Here is a 21,559-nt window from a genome sequence, read left to right as displayed (position 1 = left end):
AAAATGAACTTTCCCAACACTGATTCTGTATTACTATTTCACATCACAATATAATAATCGCAACGTGACTTTTTCCCAATATCATGCAACCCCTAATACACACACACACATACATACAGACACACGCACACATCCTGGAGAAAACTCCACCAGCTGGCATTGACTTTTACCAGTGTTTTACACAAGAATCTGTACTTTACTTTACTTTAGACTTTAGTACAGAGTGTGTGTACTTATCCCACCTCTGCTTGTGTTCTTTCATAAATGGTAAACCTGAATAAACCAAATGTTCCCACAAAGTGAGTCTGACCTGTGCTGAAATACGGGGTCCATTTCTTTGAGCATGTCCAAGAGCGTCGTGCAGTTGTGTATGAATTCCCAGAAGCACTTGCTCCAAATCCTGCAGCCCGTGCGTCCGAGCTGACCAGTCCTCTAGTGAGTGGACAAACTCCCTCCAGTGGATGTCAATCTCAGCCATACTTGCCAAGCAGCCCCGCATCACGTTGAGGCAGTAGCCCATGCAGGGCTTGGACTGAGTTAAGCCCTGGGAAACAAATGAGTTTGGGATCAGTCTGAATCGATTCAAAACACTGAACGGATTTCGGAGTAGTGCAAACTTACCTGGCAGTGGGGACAGTAATGCATCTTAAGCAAGGCCTTTCTGCACTCGCGGCTCAACTGCAAGTGGTCTGTGGTATTTATGACTTCAATGCCGAGGTGCAAAGCTTGGAGGAGAACCTTGCCAGAAAACGCAGAGCGAGCAATCTGATCCGCCAGTAAAACTGCCGCCCCACCGAATGGCCTCACATCACGGCTCGATGACCTTACGCACTCGGTGTAGCCTGCTGATAGGTCACTGAGGCCTGGGTTGATGAAGCGATGGTATACCATCGGGAAGAGGGCATCAAAAAATCTTTGGACAAAATCCTCAACGTTGAGCTCAGACCCAAGCAGGAACAGACTAATGTCAGTGAAGAGTTCCCGCACAGGACCTTCTGCCTGATCTGCCATGTTGCCGTAGGACTCCTGCAGCAGGGCATTGGTATGGTTCTCTGCCTGCCTCCTCAAAACCTCAAATGTTCCTATGAAAAAGATAGCAACAGTTAGAGACAAGGAGAAAAAACCTTTATCATCGTAACCTAGCAGTTGATGACTTTCTCTGTAAAAGTCCCATGAGGGTGCCAAGTATGAAAGAAACAGGCTCATCAAAAGTTAATAAAAGTCTGTGGAAGCTGCAACATGAGGACAGGAGAGCATATCCATTTTTACTAAGGTCCTTCCAATTTGGATCTTCGCTGGCCATCGTGGCTAGCATTGTATTAGTATGCATGAAGCCCCCTCTCTCTCTCCCAAAAAGCGTATATTCCCCTGCCAGCATTCTATACATGTTTTTAACCACCTTGAGAATCCAGACATTTTGCTCAGCATTGAATATAATAGAATCAGAATAAATTCCTTTTCACAAGATGTACATGCATGGAATTCATTCCAAGCTGGGAAAATGTCAAAAATTTGAACATGAGGGCAAGGGGCGGCACAGTGGACGACTGGTTAGCACATCCGCCTCACAGTTCTGAGGACCGGGGTTCAAATCCGGCCTCGCCTTTGTGGAGTATGCATGTTCTCCCCTTGCCTGTGTGGGTTTTCTCCAGGTAGTCCGGTTTCCTCCGACATTCCAAAAACATGCATGGTAGGTTAATTGAAGACTCTAAATTGCCCAGAGGTGTGAATGGTTGTTTATTTATATGTGCCCTGCGATAGGGTGACAATCAGTTCAGGGTGTACCCCACCTCCTGCACGCAGTTAGCTGGGATAGGCACCAGCATACCCGTGACCCTAGTGAGGATAAGCGGTTTCGAAAATGGATGGATGGATGAGTGCAAGGAGAAGAGACTGCTTCAAGAAATGACAAATGTACAATCATGTTCAAAAACGTTTTTAGCATGTGTGTATTGTCTTATACATATTTGTCTGAAAAAAATCCTCCTTTTGTTATTGTGGCATTTAGCAAATACAAGTAATTTTGGTAATCCTAAATGACCTAATACAGGAATGGTTTAGACTGATGTTTTTGTCAGACAGTCTGGGGAAGCGTTTCTTTTTATACTGTCATGGCTAAATACATTTTTGAGCATGACTGTACATGAAATGTGTGTTTTCATTTTACATTCCTGAAGTGTTCATTGATTACTGGGCAACGTCACAGTGACTAGATAACTCCAGGGATTTAAAAAAAATAAAAATAAATTAAAAAAAAGTCCCACAACTATCCGTTAGTTTGGCATTTATCACTTCTTTGTCACCATCAGTGGGGTTTATATGAAAAGAGTGCACCAACCACTTAGGTATACAGTAAACCCCCGCTATTGGCAGGGGATAGGGACGGGGGCAGACCACGAACAGCAAAAACCTGCATTTACTTAGAATTGCGATGGGGGGGAAAAAAAATATATATATATATATCCATCCATTTTCTGAGCCGCTTCTCCTCACCAGGGTCGCGGGCGTGCTGGAGCCTATCCCAGCTGTCATCGGGCAGGAGGCGGGGTACACCCTGAACTGGTCGCCAGCCAATCGCAGGGCACATCGAAACAAACAACCATTTGCACTCACAGTCATGCCTACGGGCAATTTAGAGTCTCCAATTAATCCATGTTTTTGGGATGTGGGAGGAAACCGGAGTGCCCGGAGAAAACCCACGCAGGCACGGGGAGAACATGCAAACTCCACACAGGCGGGGACGGGGATTGAACCCCGCACCTCAGAACTGTGAGGCTGACGCTCTAACCAGTCGGCCACCGTGCCGCCCATATATATATATATATATATATATATATATATATATATATATATATATATATATATATATATATACATATATATATATATATATATATATATATATATATATATATATATATATATATGTATGTATGTATGTATGTATGTATGTATGTATGTATGTGTATATATATATATATATATATATATATATATATATATATATATATATATTTTTTTTTTTTTTTTTATTTTATTTTTTTTTTTTTAATTAAATTTTAAACCCCCAATACGTCTTTTCGGGATTGGTTCCCACCAAAAGAAAGAAAGAAAGAAAGAAAGAAAGAAAGAAAACATTTAAATTGGGGGGGAATGTGGATAGGTGAATCCACGGGTGCCGAACCGTGAATATGCGGGTGTCATCTGTACTACACACAAGAAAAACAATATACTCTCGGGCCAAACTCACAACAGACCATTTGAAACTTCCTGAACTTGAGCACAAGTCCTTCTCCCTCTTAATGTTTATCCGTACACGTGTTCCAGCTCTGCAAGAAAAGCAAGCTTTTATTGCAACAGCGGCATCTGTTGGACATGATGGGGAAATGTTCCACTTGCCACGGACAAGTATTGCTGTGGTTAACTGATGTTGGTAACAATTCGTTCCTCCAAAAATCACCATTTTGAGTAACGAGCAGAGTAACACGTTACTTTCCCCAGGAAAGTAGTCAGACTCCAGCTACTTCTTCAAACCATCAGTGGTTACTTTTGCATCATCAATATCTGTCACTAAATACTAACTTGCATTTCATGATTCAAACAAAGAGCAGTCAGCTGTGCTGCAGCATTTAACTAAAACGTCTCTTCTTTTCTACAAATAGTAGAAAGCGATTGGAAAGTGATTGTTTATTTCACAATGCACAGTGACGGTGTGCAAAAACGTTCAAAGAAATGCACGATTTCATGTTGCCACACTATTTTTGTTATTTTCCCTAGTAAAAAGTGTATTTGATTGTTGTTACTTTTACATTTACACATTAAGAATACAGTTTAACTAGTTTATTTAGCTAACCAATTACAATACCTCATCAAATGGTTGCACCACAGTGAGGACTGTGATTCTTGGCTAGAATTGGAACAAACAGACTGCAACAACATGAAACTACCAAAACTCCCATTTATTTCTACTAGTCTTAAAGGCCATACATGTTTCAAGAATCCAATAATCGCTTGGTGGCAAAGTTTAGAATCGACAGGATCTCAATTAGCTCCCAGTATGCTCTCCCCAATCTGTCATAATCCAGATTTTGAAATTAATAATATACCCCTTCATTTTAGTACATGGGAACAACATGGAATTAACCACCTACAACAACTATTTAACAATAATGTTTTTAGGACATGTGATGAACTGTTCCAAGAATTCCAAATAACAGCCGGAAATTTTCTTCAATACAATAAATTAAAAGCAGCAATAAAAAAAAGAATACCAACACTCCAGAGCACCCTCGAACTGCCGGTTTGTCAAGCAAATAATGAAGCTTGTCCTGCAAAGTAAAAGAAATCTCTCAAAAATTTATAAATTAATTTCATGGACTAAATCAATGCACCGACCAATCACCTAATGGGAAGATGACCTCTCCATGTCTGCTGACCGTAGGTACTGAATACAGATTTGTAACAATACGTTTAGAATGACAAAAAAAACACTAATCTACAGTTTATACAATATAAAGTGCTTCACAGAACACATTTTACTCAGTACACTATGCATAAAATGGGCTACTCTCCATCTAATATATGCGCGCAATGCACCAAAAATATCCCAGACACCTATTTTCATGCTATATGGGAATGTACACCAATTCAATGCTTTGGGTCTTCGGTTATACAAAAACTCTCGGATATTTTAAACTGCAGGATTCCACTTTCCCCAAGAGTGTGCATACTTGGCGACTTAAGCATAATTGACCTCCCTAATAAATATTCACAATCATTACTTGTCGTGTTAGCTACCGCTAAGAAAACAATTCTATTAAACTGGAAAAACAAACAAGCTATTAACATCAATCAGTGGCTAAATCTCAGAGTATATTGCGTTAGAAAAAATATCAGCAGAACGAAAAAATCAATTACACATATACATAGATAGCTGATCACCTTTCCTCAACATGCTAAATCTCGACTCTTGATTCCTTTGCCTGAGTTGGGTGCCATTTGACAATAGCAATACTATTTTCATAAGTGTGAAAGTAAACAATGGAATTCTATATTCTTTGTTGTCGAGGTTGTTGTTGTTTTATCCATCCATCCATTTTCGGAGCCACTTCTCCTCACTAGGGTCGCGGGCGTGCTGGAGCCTATCCCAGCTGTCATCGGGCAGGAGGCGGGGTACACCCTGAACTGGTTCCCAGCCAATCGCAGGGCACATACAAACAAACATCCATTCGCACTCACACTCATGCCTACGGGCAATTTAGAGTCTCCAATTAATGCATGTTTTTGGGATGTGGGAGGAAACCGGAGTGCCCGGAGAAAACCCACGCAGGCACGGGGAGAACATGCAAACTCCACACAGGCGGGGCCGGGGATTGAACCCGGGTCCTCAGAACTGTGAGGCTGACGCTCTAACCAGTCGTCCACCGTGCCGCCTTGTTGTTTTATTATTATTCTATTTATTTCTTTTTATTTTCACACATTTTCGATCGGTTATCTTCTCCTCTTGTCCCTGTGTTCCGGAGTCTGCGGGGGCGGGACTATTTTTCACTCCTTCCTGATCTCGGGTGTGGTGGGAACCACTGGGGTCACCTCCTGGGGAGTAATGGTGGGTGCTGGGGCGGTGCCGGCTGGCACCCGCCTGGGTCCCCTGTTGTGGCTACTGGTGGGGGCGGTGGGGCCCCACTGTTGCTCCTCAGGCCTGCTTCCTCCTCTTCTCTCCGTTCGTTGCGTCCCGCTGCGGTCAACTCTTCCTCTTCCCGTGAGGGAGCCGGGCGGTTCCCTGCAGGCTGTGGGGCCTGCTGTGGGGTTCTTTTCCCTGCCTGGTTTGGGGGAGGGGGGGGGGGGGGGGGGGTCCACCTCCCACGCTCAAGGGCGGGTAGTGGGTGCTGGCAGGGGTGTGGGGGTGGGGGGACCGGGGTTGGTGCTGCGGGTCTGGGTGGGATTGCCCTCTTCGTTGGTGGTTGTCCGGGCTAATGGACCCGACCTGCGGGAGCTTCTGTCAGTCTTTGTGCATGTAAAACGGTATCAATTCGCTTGCATGTATCCGCAGGCACACACCCCTTACTGCAACAAATAACTCATGAATATGCAAATCGCTTGGGTATCCCCTCACTTATACTCTCGTCCTGTAGACTTTTATAATTTACATAATGAATGCCACCACACTTCAGTTGTTCACGACCCTTGTCCTGCATGCTTCCTCTCCTGTCCTTGTCCTGTTCTATCTTGTCCTGTCCTTTCCTCACAGGGTGTAGCACTACACCCCCATGCAACACTCATATTTAACGTTTCATTGTTGTAGATAATGTAATGATTTACTTCACTCATCCTGTTTACAATTAGTGCTTTGTCTTTTGTCTTTGTTTCTTTCTCCCTTCTAGAAACTTTGTTCTGTTCGACTGATCAAGTCTGATTCTCAATAAACCTCAATTATAATACCACAGCGGAAGCTTAAAAACTCCACTGAGACACAGTAAAACTGTTTCGGCATAAAAGGGATACAGATTTTCCAATCAACTTGACCTAACAGCTGAACAGGACAAAAAAAAAAAAAGAATACAGTGTAACTGGCGTGTTAAACGCGCAATGCATTGTGGGTTAATTATTCATATCAAAGTACTCATTCATCAATCGGTCCTGGAGGGTAAGGACTGACTCACTGAAGGACTTCCAATACTTAGCTTGAATAATATTTACAATGAAAAGCGAGAACTCTCAACTTCGTCTGTGACCTGGTTGAACGTGCTGCACGACTGACGTCACGTAGTAAGGAAAACAAGTTTTCTCGCTCTTCGCATCAAAATTACTGTGGTGGGAGCAATGGTGTGTGTGTGTGTGTGTGTGTGTGTGTGTGTGTGTGTGTGAGACTCACTTTCACGTTTACATACATGCGCGCACACGCACACACACAGTTGCTTTCATGGACCACAATCGTCAGTGTACTGAGAATGGTGTTCTTGTTTTTATGTTTAGGTACTTACTGTATTGTGTTGGCATGTCAAGTCTGCACTAAGCTGCTGATTTATTGTGGCTTCAACTACACTAATATTTAAGTTATTGATTCATGTTGATGACATCATTCTGTAACTTGTGTGGCAAACATTACCAAGTAATGGGTACAATTAACCTAATGCTTTTTTTGTACTATGGATAAGTGATATTCCTGCCACTTGACAGCTGCTGAGAGTAACTAAAAAGTTACTTTTCTCTAATTTAGTTACTTTTGAAATCAAGTAATCAGTAAAATAACTAAGTTACTTTTTCAAGGTAACTGTGGCAACACTGGTGGTTAAGGAGATGAATTGTTACTTGACAACTTTTTTAATTAACTCACAAAATGTATTTATAATTTGCTGGTAGTTAATCACAGAACACAGATCACAATAGGCATGCTAAATAATGATGTAGTAAACTGTTTGTCCGGAAAACTTGACAGTGCAGCAAGCTCACCTTTATCCCTATGACACTTTTTACTGTTTTTTTTTTTTTTTTTTGCCGTTAATACCTAAGATACAGCCAATCTGACATCATGTGCTGATCATGAGTTGTGAGGCAATCATCAGGGTGAAGGACTGGAGCTGTGAGGATTGGGGTTGGGGAGGCACAGTTTGACATGAGGGGTCATAGAAGAGTCTGCCTTGCCTGCGAGCTCACTGTCTCAAACAGGCAACATTAAACACAGCTGAACCTGTACAGAAATCTATGTAGGTCCTCTGTGAATATGCGGTCCATCCATTTTATATATTTCACTTATCCTGTTCAGGGTTAAGCCAATCCCAGTTGGCTACGCTACTGTGAAAGGTGCACAGGTTGCCAGTGAATCACAGGGCACATATAGAGGCAGAAAACCACTCACATTCACACTGAGTGGGAAATGAAACCACGCTGGCTGCACGGAATTCAGGCAAGTGAACCGCAACACCAGACAAAAATGTCCTCTTGAAATACAGTTTGAGATTATTACAGGCCTCGAGTGTATGAAGCAAAGCCATCAGAGTAATGAGGGATCCCACGGGGATTCCAGCACATGCCCGGGAAGAGGTAAACACACAAGACTGTGGAGCTAATGACTATCAACTGTCAAACTCCATAAATATCTGTGTTTTATCTCGGTGTCTAACCTCAAAACTTAATCTTGTCATTCAGTCCTTCATCATTCAGACAAAACATAAAAGGGCATGATTAATAATCTAAGTAAAATTTCTGCACACTGAGCAAGTCTCGACATACACACACACGGTTTCTGATAAAATTTTACTCCAAAAAGAAACTGAAGCAGTGTGTCAAAAGAAGGCCGTGGCCACCAGCAAGGCCTGAAGGCAAGCCCGCCGACCGTAATTGAGGATGGGGAAAAGGGGAATGGAGGGAAACCTGCAGTCGTTTTTTCTTTCCTCAAACAGGAGAAAAGTCAAGGCGACTTTCTACTCCCACCCAGCCTGACAAAATCTCCTCATTACAGCTGCTTTGATCATCTTAATTGATAAAACAACTCCTGTCAGATTCCTATGGCAATGTTATCCATCCATCCATTTTTAACACCGCTTATCCTGGTTAGGGTCGCAGGGATGACTTCAGGCGAAAGGCAGACTACACCCTGAACTGGTGGCCAGTCAGTCGCAGGGCACATATAGACACAGACAACCATCCGCACTCACATTTACACTGTCACTGAATGGGAACTGAACCCACGCCGCCTACACCAAAGTCAGGCGAGTGTACCACTACACCATCAGTGACTTACGGCAATGCCATTTACATCTTAATGCTTTTTTTTTTTTTTATGTCAAATCAAACCAGTTTTGTCATCTCTCCCGATTCTGAGAAAAGAAATTTAAGAAACCAAGTGATCCCACAAGATTCAACACAAGGTGGGGACACATAAATGCGATAAATTATTTAATTGATCAGTCAACCTGACAGAAATTGCTCCATGTCTGTGGAATGTTGAATCAACAGCCAACAAGAGTCAAATCACCTTTTAACAGGAATGTGAACAGTAAAGCTCAATGTAGTAGTAGAGACCCTTCTTGTAGTGTTGTGCTCAAGACCACACTTTCCAAGACTTTCCCTTGCCTAAGACCAGAAATAATCGAGACCAAGACAATACCAAGACTTTTGGGTGTCTAGACCGAGTCAAGACTAAGACAGAGAAAAGCTGAGCCACGCAAAAAAAAAAAAAAAAAAAAAAAAGCCAAAATCTCAAAGTTTAAAGATTTTTTCCAACTACGTTCCTGGAAAAAATAAATCTTTGTGTGTATTTAAAAATTCAGATTTAGAGAAGAGCTTAGTTGTATTTAAGAAACATGAGCGAGTGCAGCATTTTGTGACCTAAACGTGCACAGTGGGGTGAATCTCATAATATTGCCAATTTAAGGTGGAAAGAAAACCTCTTACCAGAAATATTTATCTCCGAAAGACAAAATTAGATTCGCTGGTATTACTTACAGTTAACGTTAGCTTACCTGTGGTTGTTTTCTTTCAAGATGCCAGCTGAAGTTTGACGTTCTCCTCGCCATTTCAAGACCATAGAATTTGCACACCATACAGTGGTTTCTTTTGCATGTCGTTTTACAAATGACAGTTTTGTGATTGTGAAAGGTTGCAGTCATTATGGGGGTGGTGGGTGGTTAGTAACAGATGAATAGAAGGTATTTGTTGTTTTACCAAGTGATTATCCTTGTTATCGGCGGCACGGTGTCCGACTGGTTAGAGCGTCAGCCTCACAGTTCTGAGGACCCGGGTTCAATCCCCGGCTCCGCCTGTGTGGAGTTTGCATGTTCTCCCCGTGCCTGCGTGGGTTTTCTCCGGGCACTCCGGTTTCCTCCCACATCCCAAAAAACATGCATAAATTGGAGACTCTAAATTGCCCGTAGGCATGACTGTGAGTGGGAATGGTTGTTTGTTTCTATGTGCCCTGCGATTGGCTGGCAACCAGTTCAGGGTGTACCCCGCCTCCTGCCCGATGATAGCTGGGATAGGCTCCAGCATGCCCGTGACCCTAGTGAGGAGAAGCGGCTCAGAAAATGGATGGATTTTTATCACATTGTTATCACATTAATGAAATTGAAGAAAAGCAGATCAGCGCTGGTCTTGAAGGAAAATCCCAAGTCCTCCCAGTCCTAGACCAAGACAAGACCGAGCCTTTTGGGAGTCGAGCCTGAGACTAGACCAAGACCTTCAAAATGTGGTTTTGAGGCCAAGACCGGTCTTGAGTGTTACAACACTCCCTTCATGTAAGTAGAGCTGCTTAATGTAATTCAATCGAATACAGTACAAGAGTTGCAGCAAAAAAATAAAAATCTCCCTTTACAAAAATAATAACCAGAGACAGCGGTTCTAATTGAATTGCATAATCCCACTCTTACTGAGAGTTGTTTCCAGTATAATGTAGCTACAAACTGTAAATGAAATACAACTATGCAGTGCACCACTGCTTCCACACATCAACAAACTACCACTGGAATAATGAACATATTGTTGACTAAAGAAATACAGATGTCATATTGTACAGATATACCTAATGATATAGCCAATGAGAGTATCGATGATGATGGAAGTCAGCTGTGGTTGTGTACATTAAAGTTAGCACAAAATGTTTCAGTATTCTCCACATCAACCTGCCTTTCACGTGACACGAACAAGTCATCTTAGAAAGCTTGAGAATGGCCACTCGTCATCCAGGCTCATTGACTTAGATGTCATTTAAACAACCCTTTCTGTGGAATTCAAGTAAGGCTGAGCTTTGCTCTACAGCAGGGGTGTCAAACTCATTTTTGTCGCGGGCCACATTGTAGTTAAGGTTTCTCTCAGCGGGCCGTTATGACTGTGAAACCATAAAAATCTTTAATCAACTCATCTTTTTTTTTTTTTTTTGTCATGTTCACCTTTAACAGCCTGACAGCCGAATCACCTCATCGTATTATTACACCCAAAATTTATAAACTAGTTTTGGAATCAGAAATTAAGGGTAATGGGTTTATCAACTATTGTTCATATTTGGTAACACAAAAATGCTTCCAATATCTCAATGTTATTTACGAAATATGACAATTGAAATCTTGGTTACAGATTTTAACAAGAATCAAGTGTCAAGTTGACACACATGGTTTGCCTTCGTGGGCCACATAAAATCATGTGGTGTGCCGGATCTGGCCCCCGGGCCTTGACTTTGACACCTGTGCTGTACAGTATGTCAAAAAGCCTTTCACATTTGATCCCATTTTCCTCCTGCCTCCCACAAATGATGCACTCTTTTTCTCAGCAGGATGATCTCGTTAACTGTGACAGTGTGAGCTAATCTGGTGATGAGTTACACTTAGGGTCGAGACTTCTGGCAGTTGGCACTGAAAAGCGGAAAACTATTTCATCTTCACTCCCTCCGCTCATGTGGTAACACATACCCCTTTGCTTTATCTGTAAAAAAAAAATATTTATAAGGTCACTGTGATATTTTAACATGGATGCAAATACGTACATCAAGATCAAGTAACACAAGCTGGCTCGCAGGGGGGGGGGGGGGAATGATCACCATGGAAACAAAGGATTGAAAACAGGTAGTTTTATTATCTAATGAAATCTCACATAAGCTATATCGCAGTGTTTTCAGCAAAAGGATAATGGTGCCTTTTAATTGATATTGTCCAAGAGTTACTGACTGTATTTGTCAAACAATATAGTATGTTTAGTACTGTGGTTGTAGTGGCATATATTCTCTGAAGCCACGAAATAAGGTAACCAAAATCTTATAACCAACTGATATGACGCAGTGTAGTTTTATACCACTGCAAACGACATATGTCAGCTCTTTTGGAATTCTTCTGATATCATGTTAATGTTTACTTTCTCCACAAGAGGGGGACATTTTGTTCTTTTATTTTATTATTTTGCATCGACTGTAGTTCCAAAATGTATTCTGTGTTTGGCACGGATCTCAACGACAGCTTCATCAGATAAAGCTGTTTGAAGCATCGGTGTTTGCAGGATTAAGGAGCTAGAATGACAACAAGTATCTCAGAGGAGCCGTTGAAAAGCACAAAATATGACTTCTATTATCTGCCACCACAATTGAGTGGCAGTGACATGTGATAAGTGGGAGAAAAGGTTAGGTCAGAGGCGCCATCTAGAGTGGATTCACAATAGGAGGGTGCCACAAAACCAGTAGAGTAGAATCATCATTGATTATTAGAAAATGAAAAACACTGCCTTTGCTTTGTTGTTCCAGGAAGTAGATTGATGTGAATGAATCAATGTTTGCAGTGATTAATAAAAATAGACAATGTAAATCTGTTGTTTACTTACTTACTTACTTACTTATTAACCTTTGTTTTAATTGTTTCTTTGCTTTCTTTTGCGCTTTCCCTTAATAGTTATCCCAATGAAGCAGCAGAACGAGCAGATGTATTAAAAGTAATAAACCTGCCATAATCTCTGCTAGTCTTTATGGAATTTTAAAGGAGAGGAGCGCTTTATTCATTAATTTTCTATACCATTTGCCAATTAAAAACCCACGCAAACATGGGAGAACATATTCCACATAGAAGGGTCAGTGCCAAGATTCCAACCCCGAACCTCAGAACTTCAAGGATCTGACAAACTAGACCCGGATAATAGCCGATCGCTATGATATAACTTGGACACAGAATAAGATAAGGAACTAGGTCATACACATCGTACACAAATCAGCACGTCCTTGCAGGTCACATACGTGAAGCAGAGTGTGCGTGAGACAGCTCAGTCTACCTGCAAGCGCTGGTCGACAAACAAACCAGACAGAGAGATAGCGGCCGGTCTGTGTGGTGTATTTGTTTGTGTTGGGACGTGTGCAAGCATGTTTGAAGCAGGAGGGGGAGTTGAACATGAAGAAGAATAGTCCAAATCTGGCTGAGCCACGCAAAAACATTCATCCAAGCGGGTGGTTTATCTCTTTAGCCTCCCCCCCGCCACCCCACTTGAATTGGCACTGCACAAATCAACAAAGTGACCTACAAATAGCTAAGACATTTGCTTTTTTCTTCAGTTCTTTCAATAAAGACGGCATTGTTTTATAGCCTGCACAGAGGTGTTACAGACGTGTGTTATGTCTCTGACTTTAGCAGGACAGGAAGTGGATAGAGCGCAATGAGGACAGAAAGATGAGGAAAATTCAGTCGTGTGAATATTTCTTTCCCATCTCAGACTCAGACTTGCCATCGCGCCTGTATAGATCCACCTGAATAACAAAAAAACTATACTTCCCTCTCTATCAGTCGCTGCCCCTTTGCTCTCCATCTTTCCACCCCACTGCTTTCTTCCATCACAAGGCTTAAGAGTCAATATTTGAGGATCTGTAGAAGCTCTCCAACACTTCAAAGAGTACAGATTTCAGCTGTGGACATAACCTGTAATATGCCGTTCAGGAAAAGAAGCAGAGGGGGTCAATAAAGTTGGACACAAGAGCTTCTTGTTGCAGAGTATGTGTGTGTGCTTGTGTGCCTGGTACATGCAAGTCCAACATCTTATACAGTATATGTACAACCCCAATTCCAATGGAGTTGGGATGTTGTGTTAAACATAAATAAAAACAGAATACAATGATTTGCAAATCATGTTCAACCTATATTTATTTGAATACACTACAAAGACAAGATATTTAATGTTCAAACTGATACACTTGATTGTTTTTAGCAAATAATCATTAACTTTGAATTTTATGGCTGCAACACATTCCAAAAAAGCTGAGACAGGTGGAAAAAAAGACTGAGAAAGTTGAGGAATTCTCATCAAACACCTGTTTGGAACATCCCACAGGTGAAAAGGCTAATTGGGAACAGGTGGGTGCCATGATTGGGTATAAAAGGAGCTTGTATTGTATTCTGTTTTTATTAATGTTTAACACAACGTCCCAGCTTCATTGGAATTGGGGTTGTAGAAAAACAGGTCAGTGTTTCTACATATAGTAGTGCGGTAGTGCATATCTTTCGGAAGCCCCACACATAGACACACGGAAGATTGCTAAGGGAAAGTCACTGCAATTACAAAGGGCCACCCAGAGTGGAAATCACAATATTATAATAAAGCTTTCATTAATTTTCAGTGTGGGCTCCCTGTGATGCTATTGGGTGCTTCCTGTGACAGGTAGTATTAGAAAGTTCTAAAACATCACTAAAGGGACCAGGAGGGTTTTGTATAGCAGGCCCAACGCACTGCATGCCACTAATTACTCTACTAAACTTGGTAATATAAACAGTTACGGTAAATTTCCGGAGATGTCAAAAAGGATCAAGAAAACACATCAGCTTCGTAAGGTTGATGCAAGAACGATATTACAAAGAAAACAATCTTTGGCATGTGATGGAAATGTGCTCGAGCTGGTATTTCGCAAATACTTACTCCAACTATACACAGGAGGTTTTCAACAAACTACAATCAGACACTATTTTAAAGCTTATTCTTCGACCCATTCCCCCAATGTAACAAATCATTACTCACCAGGATACTTCATTCATTGCCTTAAAAATTCTCATCACAAACACAGATGAAAATGTAACCATTCATCTATCCACTTTCGATACGGTAACTGATGAGCTGGAGCCTATCCTAGCTGACTTTGGGCAGAAGGCGAGGTGCACCCTGGACTGGGCGCCAGCCAACCACAGGGTACGTAGTTATATAAATAACTAATCACACTCACATTCACACCTATTGATAATTTAGAGTCTTCAATTAACCTAACCATGCAAAATCATGGAGAACATGCATTACAAACTCCACACAGAAAGACCAACCCCAGAACTTTGAGGTAAACGTGAAAACATTAAGGTTTAGTTTAATGTTACAAAGAGCACCATATTCTTCAAATTTAGGATTACATTTGACAAATGAACAAACTAATTTACATTTAAATGAAATACTGTACTCATTATCTATTTTCCAAAGTCACAGAGAGCCACAGCGGAAGGATGAAAGAGCCACATGCAGCTTTGGAGTCGCATGTTGCAGACCCCTGGTTTGGACTATCCATCAGATTATCCGTAGTGTCTCTGATGATTATAAAACAAAACAAAAAAGAAGTAATCCGCTGCATATTCATTCTGCTTCTTCTTTTTATCAACAAAACAAAATGTTAGTTGTCTTTCAAAACATATTAAAATCATCACACAGACAAACAAGCGATTCAAACAAATCATCAGTATTATAGCCTACAACAACATAAAATATGTAGATTTAGATCTTTAAAAACAAATAATGTCACTGACACTGATGTAAACTAGGCTTTACACGATCAGGATTTTTGGAAGAAGATAGCTGGGATAGGCTCCAGCATGCCCACGACCCTAGTGAGGAATAGGGGTACAGAAAATGGATGGATGGATGGATAAATAATGTATTTTTTGTATCTTTGTTCATCTATTTATACCAGTGAGGGATAGTGACAGATAGAACAAATGAATGGTCTTCTATTAGATGGCAGGAAGTACATACAGTAATTAATGTCACCACTTTTTGTGACATTTTTGTTTGTTGGTGTGGCATGAGGGCGGCACAGTGGGCGACTGGTTAGAGCGTCTGCCTCACAGTTCTGAGGACTGTGGTTCAGTCCCCGGCCCCGCCTGTGTGGAGTTTGCATGTTCTCCCCGTACCTTTGTGGGTTTTCTCCGGGCACTCCGGCTTCCTCCCACATCCCAAAAACATGGATGGTAGGTTAATTGACGACTCTAAATTGCCCGTAGGTGTGAATGTGAGTGCGAATGGTTGTTTGTTTGTATGTGCCCTGCGATTGGCTGGCAACCAGTTCAGGTTGTACCCCGCCTCCTGCCCGATGATAGCTGGGATAGGCTCCAGCACGCCCGCGACCCTAGTGAGGGGAAGCGGCTCAGAAAATGGATGGATGGATGGATGGATGGTGTGCCATGAGATTTTTCAATTGTTCCTTGGCTCCATAAAGGTTGGAAATCACTGCTCTAGTCAGATCATGTATTCTAATCAGTCAGGTCAAACCAACATTACAACATGACAGAAATAATGGGTGCTAACTAACTGTAATTAAATTACTTTGTTGTAATTAAATTATTTCACCCACACCGAAACTTTAGAGGATATTTAGCAGAACGGCAGCATGTTTACGCACAACCGTTCATGCTACCACTAGCTTGCTAGGCTACATAACGTTTTGTTGCCTGCTTGCGAGCCGTATCGTATTAAAAGTACGGGAACATACCAAATTGACAAAATAAAACCCAATAATCATAAAAAACGGGATGCGGTGGTATCGGAATACAAGATTTTATTGCAGCAGTCTGACATAGTCCAATCGTGAAAGAGCAAATTTGTCTTTTAGTCCGATCCACGGATTACATGTTGGCTGTCTCAGACGTGTTGTCTTTCCCACACTGCCGACATGTTTTTTTTTTTTTTCAATAACATTATTGGCTGTCAGATATTACAGTACTACAAAAAAAAAGACACGCGACAAGGCTAAAAACAAACTAGCTTTTGGATTCAAATATACTGTGCACAATGGCGACGCGGAGTAAATGTCTTTTGTGGAGCCGATCAATGATCGGCGAATTATGACATTAAAGTAAAGTCTAATGTAAACAATAATTAACGAGCAAAATTCAAATATTTCTGAAACATTTGTTCCTCCGACTAATCCTTTTAAAAAAAAAATCAAAACGACAAAATATTTTATGTGACAAATTACAATAAAGGAAAAAAGGGGTTTTATTGGATATCTTATTGAAAACTATCTTTAAAGTTTCAGAAGACTAAAAAAACAAACAATAAAATTATCAGCAAAACAATGGGAAGAGTTACAATATGAATTCATAACTTGTGGAACTAAACTAATGAAAAACATTTTATACATGTGGGGAAAAAATGAATTTGTTTTATCAACCTTTCTCCAACACTCGTATCATGAATATTAGTTTGCCTTGTCATGTCATGTTTTTCATTCAAAATGTTACATTTTGTTTCTTCGCAGGAATAAAAGTCGCCAGTCCCTAATTTGAAAAACAGTCACTAGAGGCATAAATTAGCAATGCTGACTGTCCTTTTGTAAACCAGCTCCAATCTGTTTGCAGTCATGTCGTTAATGGAAGCAGTACATGTCAGGGATAAATAATGAATTTAACTCATTTGAATTTGGTTAAGTTTCTTTCTATTGAATAGCATCATGAATATTCAAATGGGATTTAGGGGTGAACATTGTGTTTGATTGGCTTTAGCATTATGAGGGGGTCCTTGGAAAAAATAAATAAAAATACTCCTTCAAGGGATCCCTGGATCCAAGTTTGAGAATCTCTGATGTAAATTGTCATCGTTATTATTGTTGGTGGCGTGCTGGAGCCTATCCCAGCTATCTTCTTCCAAAAATCCTGATCGTGTAAAGCGACTGGTTAGCACATCTGCCTCAGAGTTCTGAGGACCCGGGTTAAAATGTGGTCTCGCCTTTTTGGAGTTTTTGCCGGGTACTTCGGTTTCCTCCCACATCCCAAAAACATGCATGGTAGGTTAATTGAAGACTCTAAATTGCCCGTAGATGTGAATGTGAGTGCGAATGGTTGTTTGTTTCTGTGTGCCGTGCAATTGGCTGGCGACCAGTCCAGGGTGTACCCCACCTCTCGCCCAAAAGAAAGCTGGGATAGGCTCCAGCACGCCCGCAACGCTAGTGAGGATAAGTGGTATGGAAAATGGATCGATATAAGGGGCCAGTACCACTTCTAACTTCCGACAGGGCCACCACAACTTGGCTCAAGTTGGCACTCAAAAAGGCTTACTGTCCGACCCTGATGATTTTAGTTGGCTGCTGTGCACATTACACAGGTCCAGTGATGGAAAAAGGCTCAGAGTTTGGAAAATCTAGCCATAACCTTTCTTCATCTTGTGCAAGTTCACCACATGTAGTACCTACAAAACAACAAAGCACTCACTAAATAGCTAATTATACACGAGAAATTACTAATGCGCAGGCTATGAAAAAGGTGTAGCTTACACTTTCATTCCAATATGACAGGGGTACGTACGTATGTACAGTTGTGCTCATAAATCTACATACCCATTTGTGAAATATTGTTTTATTAAAATACGACTGATGACTGAACAACAACCATCATTAATTTCTTTATTGTTATGTTTTGTGGCGGCACGGTGACCGACTGGTTAGAGCGTCTGCCTCACAGTTCTGAGGAGCGGGGTTAAATCCCCGGCCCCGCCTGTGTGGAGTTTGCATGTTCTCCCCGTGCCTGCGTGGGTTTTCTCCGGGCACTCCGGTTTCCTCCCACATCCCGAAAACATGCATGGTAGGTTAATTGACAACTCTGAATTGCCCGTAGGTGTGAATTTGAGTGTGAATGGTTGTTTGTTTGTATGTGCCCTGCGATTGGCTGGCAACCAGTTCAGGGTGTACCCCGCCTCCTGCCCGATGATAGCTGGGATAGGCTCCAGCATGCCCGTGACCCTAGTGAGGAGAAGCAGCTCTGAAAATGGATGGATGGGTTATGTTTTGTTTGATGATAATGCTTTTCTGAAATGTTTGACAGTTTAATTTGAATCCCATTAATATAAAATTAAATGTGTTTCCCATGGTCCTTCATGTTTTCTTTAAAGAATTGTACCCATCTTACAAATTCTGCCTTGGTAATCAAACATATGAGCACAACTGTGTGTTTTCTCATTTACTAAATAAAGTAGGGCTGTGAATTTCAAAAGAAGAGCAATTAAATAAAAAGAAAGTATTACGTGTTCAAATGAAGTGCTTAACTTCAGAATAATTATTTGAAAAAAACTAACAAAATAGAGATAATACTTCATGTTTTGATCACATGGGTAGAAACAAAATCATGCTTTGTAAAAATGCATTATACATAGGTAGAAGGGTTTTGCAGAATTTTGAGGTCAACTTTGGGGGTGCGTATTATACATGGGTGCGCATTATACACGAGAAATTGCGGTGTATATACTGCATGTGTATGATACACACTACCTCTCAAAACCCACACTCCTCGTGTGAAAGTATATTTGCATAATCCTACTAAAGAGCACCCCAAGGAACAAAGAAATGGGGACACAGATACTGTACATACTGTATCCCCTTCCTTGGCAGAGGTGATGATTGTAAAAATTTCAACATGACAAATCAAGTTAATCGAATGGCTCAGGGGGAAGGAGGGTGACAGTAGTTAATTTCTACCTATAAATATTGACAAACCACCCATGCCAGGATGCTGTAGATCATTGATTCCCAACCAGTGTGCCGGGCACATTAGTGTGCCGTGAGTGCTCATCAGGTGTGCCGTGGGAAATTATCAAATTTTACTTAATTGCTCAAAAATGTATTTATTTCCAAGAAAGAAAGTATTTTTATTCATCAATTCATGTCAGTGAGGCATAGTGACAGACAGAACAAATAAATGGTCTTCTATTAGATGGCAAGAAGTACATACAGTAATTAACGTATCCACTTTTTGTGACATTTTTGTTTGTTGGTGTGCCATGAGATTTTTCAATTGTAAAATATGTGCCTTGGCTCCATAAAGGTTGGAAATCACTGCTGTCGATATGCACGACAATTATGCCATTAAATTTGCTATGTTAGAGGGCAGGATCATGGGGAGGATTTGAAGAGGGGAGCACACACAAGGCTTGGTGTGTTGCTGCATTTAGGATTTCTTTGCAGACTAATCCTTGGCGACTCCTTCCTAATGCAGGAAATACTTTCTTCCCTCAAACAGCCAGAAGAAGCGATTTCAGAAGCACGATTGGGAAAGTTCTGGAGAAGCATTCTGGAAGCTTCTCCTTAGTGAAATAAAGCTATTTTTCTCTGTGTGATGTAGGATAATTACACGTCACTTATTTTAAGAAAGCGAGTTTATAATGGGCTTAAAAAAGTAGATATGGTTTGTGTGGGTGGCTTAATTTACTTCATCGCAGTGTCCACTGTAAACATTTTTTAGCAACTCTGTCAACTTAAGTACAAAAACATGACACTGAATTATTCTGCACTACTCCACACATCTCTGTAAATCTCTAAAAGGGCATAAAACATGTCATAAAAATCCAGTTATTGTTTAGGAGCAAGCTGTATCATCTCATCCAGAAAATGGCCCAAAGACAAGCACCAGGAGCTATAAATTTCCATTTCAAAAGCACCCACAGGGGACAAACTATGTAAAATGCTGACAAGTGTGTTTATTTTTAGAACTCATCACCAAGCATGAAGTGGGTGGCAATAAAGTGCATATTGTAGTGTTTGTGAATGTGTGTATGTGTGTGGTAGCACTGAGACAAAGTAGTCGCCAAGAAGCGGCAAGTCCACATTGGTTGACAGAGTTGTCTGTGTGTGTGCGTGTGTGTGCGTGTGTGTGTGTGTGTGTGTGCGCGCACGTGTGTAATACCACACAGACTGATGTTTTTTTATTGGACACACAAATTGAAACATTCACAGTGCAGAGTGGAAAAAGTATGTGACTAATAGTGCAGTCAATGTGATAAGATTGGAGGTGTTTGTTAAAGCTGTCCTGTCCAAGAAGCATTGCCTGATGAACCACGAACCATGCCATGCAAAAAAAGAGCTCTCTAAAGACTAAAATTAGAAATTATGAACTTGCATAAAGCTGGAAAAAGTGTCACTCAAAGCCCTGCTGTACATTTGTCCACAGTAAGACAGATAGTTCATAGAAAGTTCAGCACTGTTGCTACTCTCCATAAGGGCTCTCTTGTGAAGATGCCTGCAAGAGCCCAGTGCAGAAAACGTATTGAAAAAATACTGAAAAAAAGTAAGAAATCTCTAGTACATACAAAAGTCTCTGTTGACAACCTATGGCGAGTAAATCATGAAACAGGAATAGATGTCACGGAGGAAGCCACTGCTCTTAAAAAATATATGTTACACATTTGAAGTTTGAAAAGGAGCACTTGGATGTTCCACAGCACTACTGACAAAATATTCTGTGGACAGACGAAACCAAAGTTGAGCTGTTTCGAAGGAACATGCAATGCTATGTGTTGAGATAAAAAGGCACAGCACAACACCATCAACACCTCATTACAACTGTGAAGTATGGTGGAGGGGACATCATAGCTTGGGACTGCTGTGCTGCTTCAGAGACTGGATGAATTGCTATCATCAATGAATAATGAATTCCCCAAAGTATCAAGACATCTTGGAGGAGATCTTAAGACCATCTGTCTTCCCATTAAAACTGAACAGAAGACAGCTGATGCAACAGGACAACAAATCAAAAGACAATAAATCAACAACAACTTACTTCATACTAATAAACTATGCCTTCTGGAGTGGCACAGTCTTGAAAATAATTCACACCATATATCCCAAGAATATTGAGGAACTGAAACATATTAAAGAGTGCTCCAGCATTCCTCCTGGCCACTGTGCAGGTCTGATATGCAACTACAGGAAACATTACTTAGAGGTTATTGCTGCCAAAGGAGGCTCAATGAGCTATTAAATCCAAAGTAGGACATGATATTGGAAAAAAAAAAAAAATCACACTGCGATTTTCTTCAGCCCTACGATATATATTGCGGTGTTAAAAAATACAAGATAACATACAGTACA

General features: G+C 41.1%; 1 protein-coding gene across 4 annotated transcripts in view; it reads right to left on the bottom strand.

The window, feature by feature from the left end:
• Positions 1 to 21,559, bottom strand: part of gpc5a (glypican 5a) — a 183,762-nt gene that overhangs the window by 135,064 nt on the left and 27,139 nt on the right. For all 4 annotated transcript variants that reach the window (XM_061763441.1, XM_061763459.1, XM_061763470.1 and 1 more), the window contains 2 exons: positions 622 to 1,082; positions 311 to 544 (listed from right to left, as the gene is read on the bottom strand). In XM_061763441.1, the coding sequence (XP_061619425.1) occupies positions 311 to 544; positions 622 to 1,082 (695 nt within the window). The remainder of the gene's footprint in view (positions 1 to 310; positions 545 to 621; positions 1,083 to 21,559) is intronic.

Source organism: Phyllopteryx taeniolatus, chromosome 2 (genome assembly GCF_024500385.1).
Source record: "Phyllopteryx taeniolatus isolate TA_2022b chromosome 2, UOR_Ptae_1.2, whole genome shotgun sequence".
NCBI classification, from domain to species: domain Eukaryota; kingdom Metazoa; phylum Chordata; class Actinopteri; order Syngnathiformes; family Syngnathidae; genus Phyllopteryx; species Phyllopteryx taeniolatus.
Note: the sequence above shows the minus strand (reverse complement) of the source record. Positions and strands in the feature narration are given on the sequence as shown.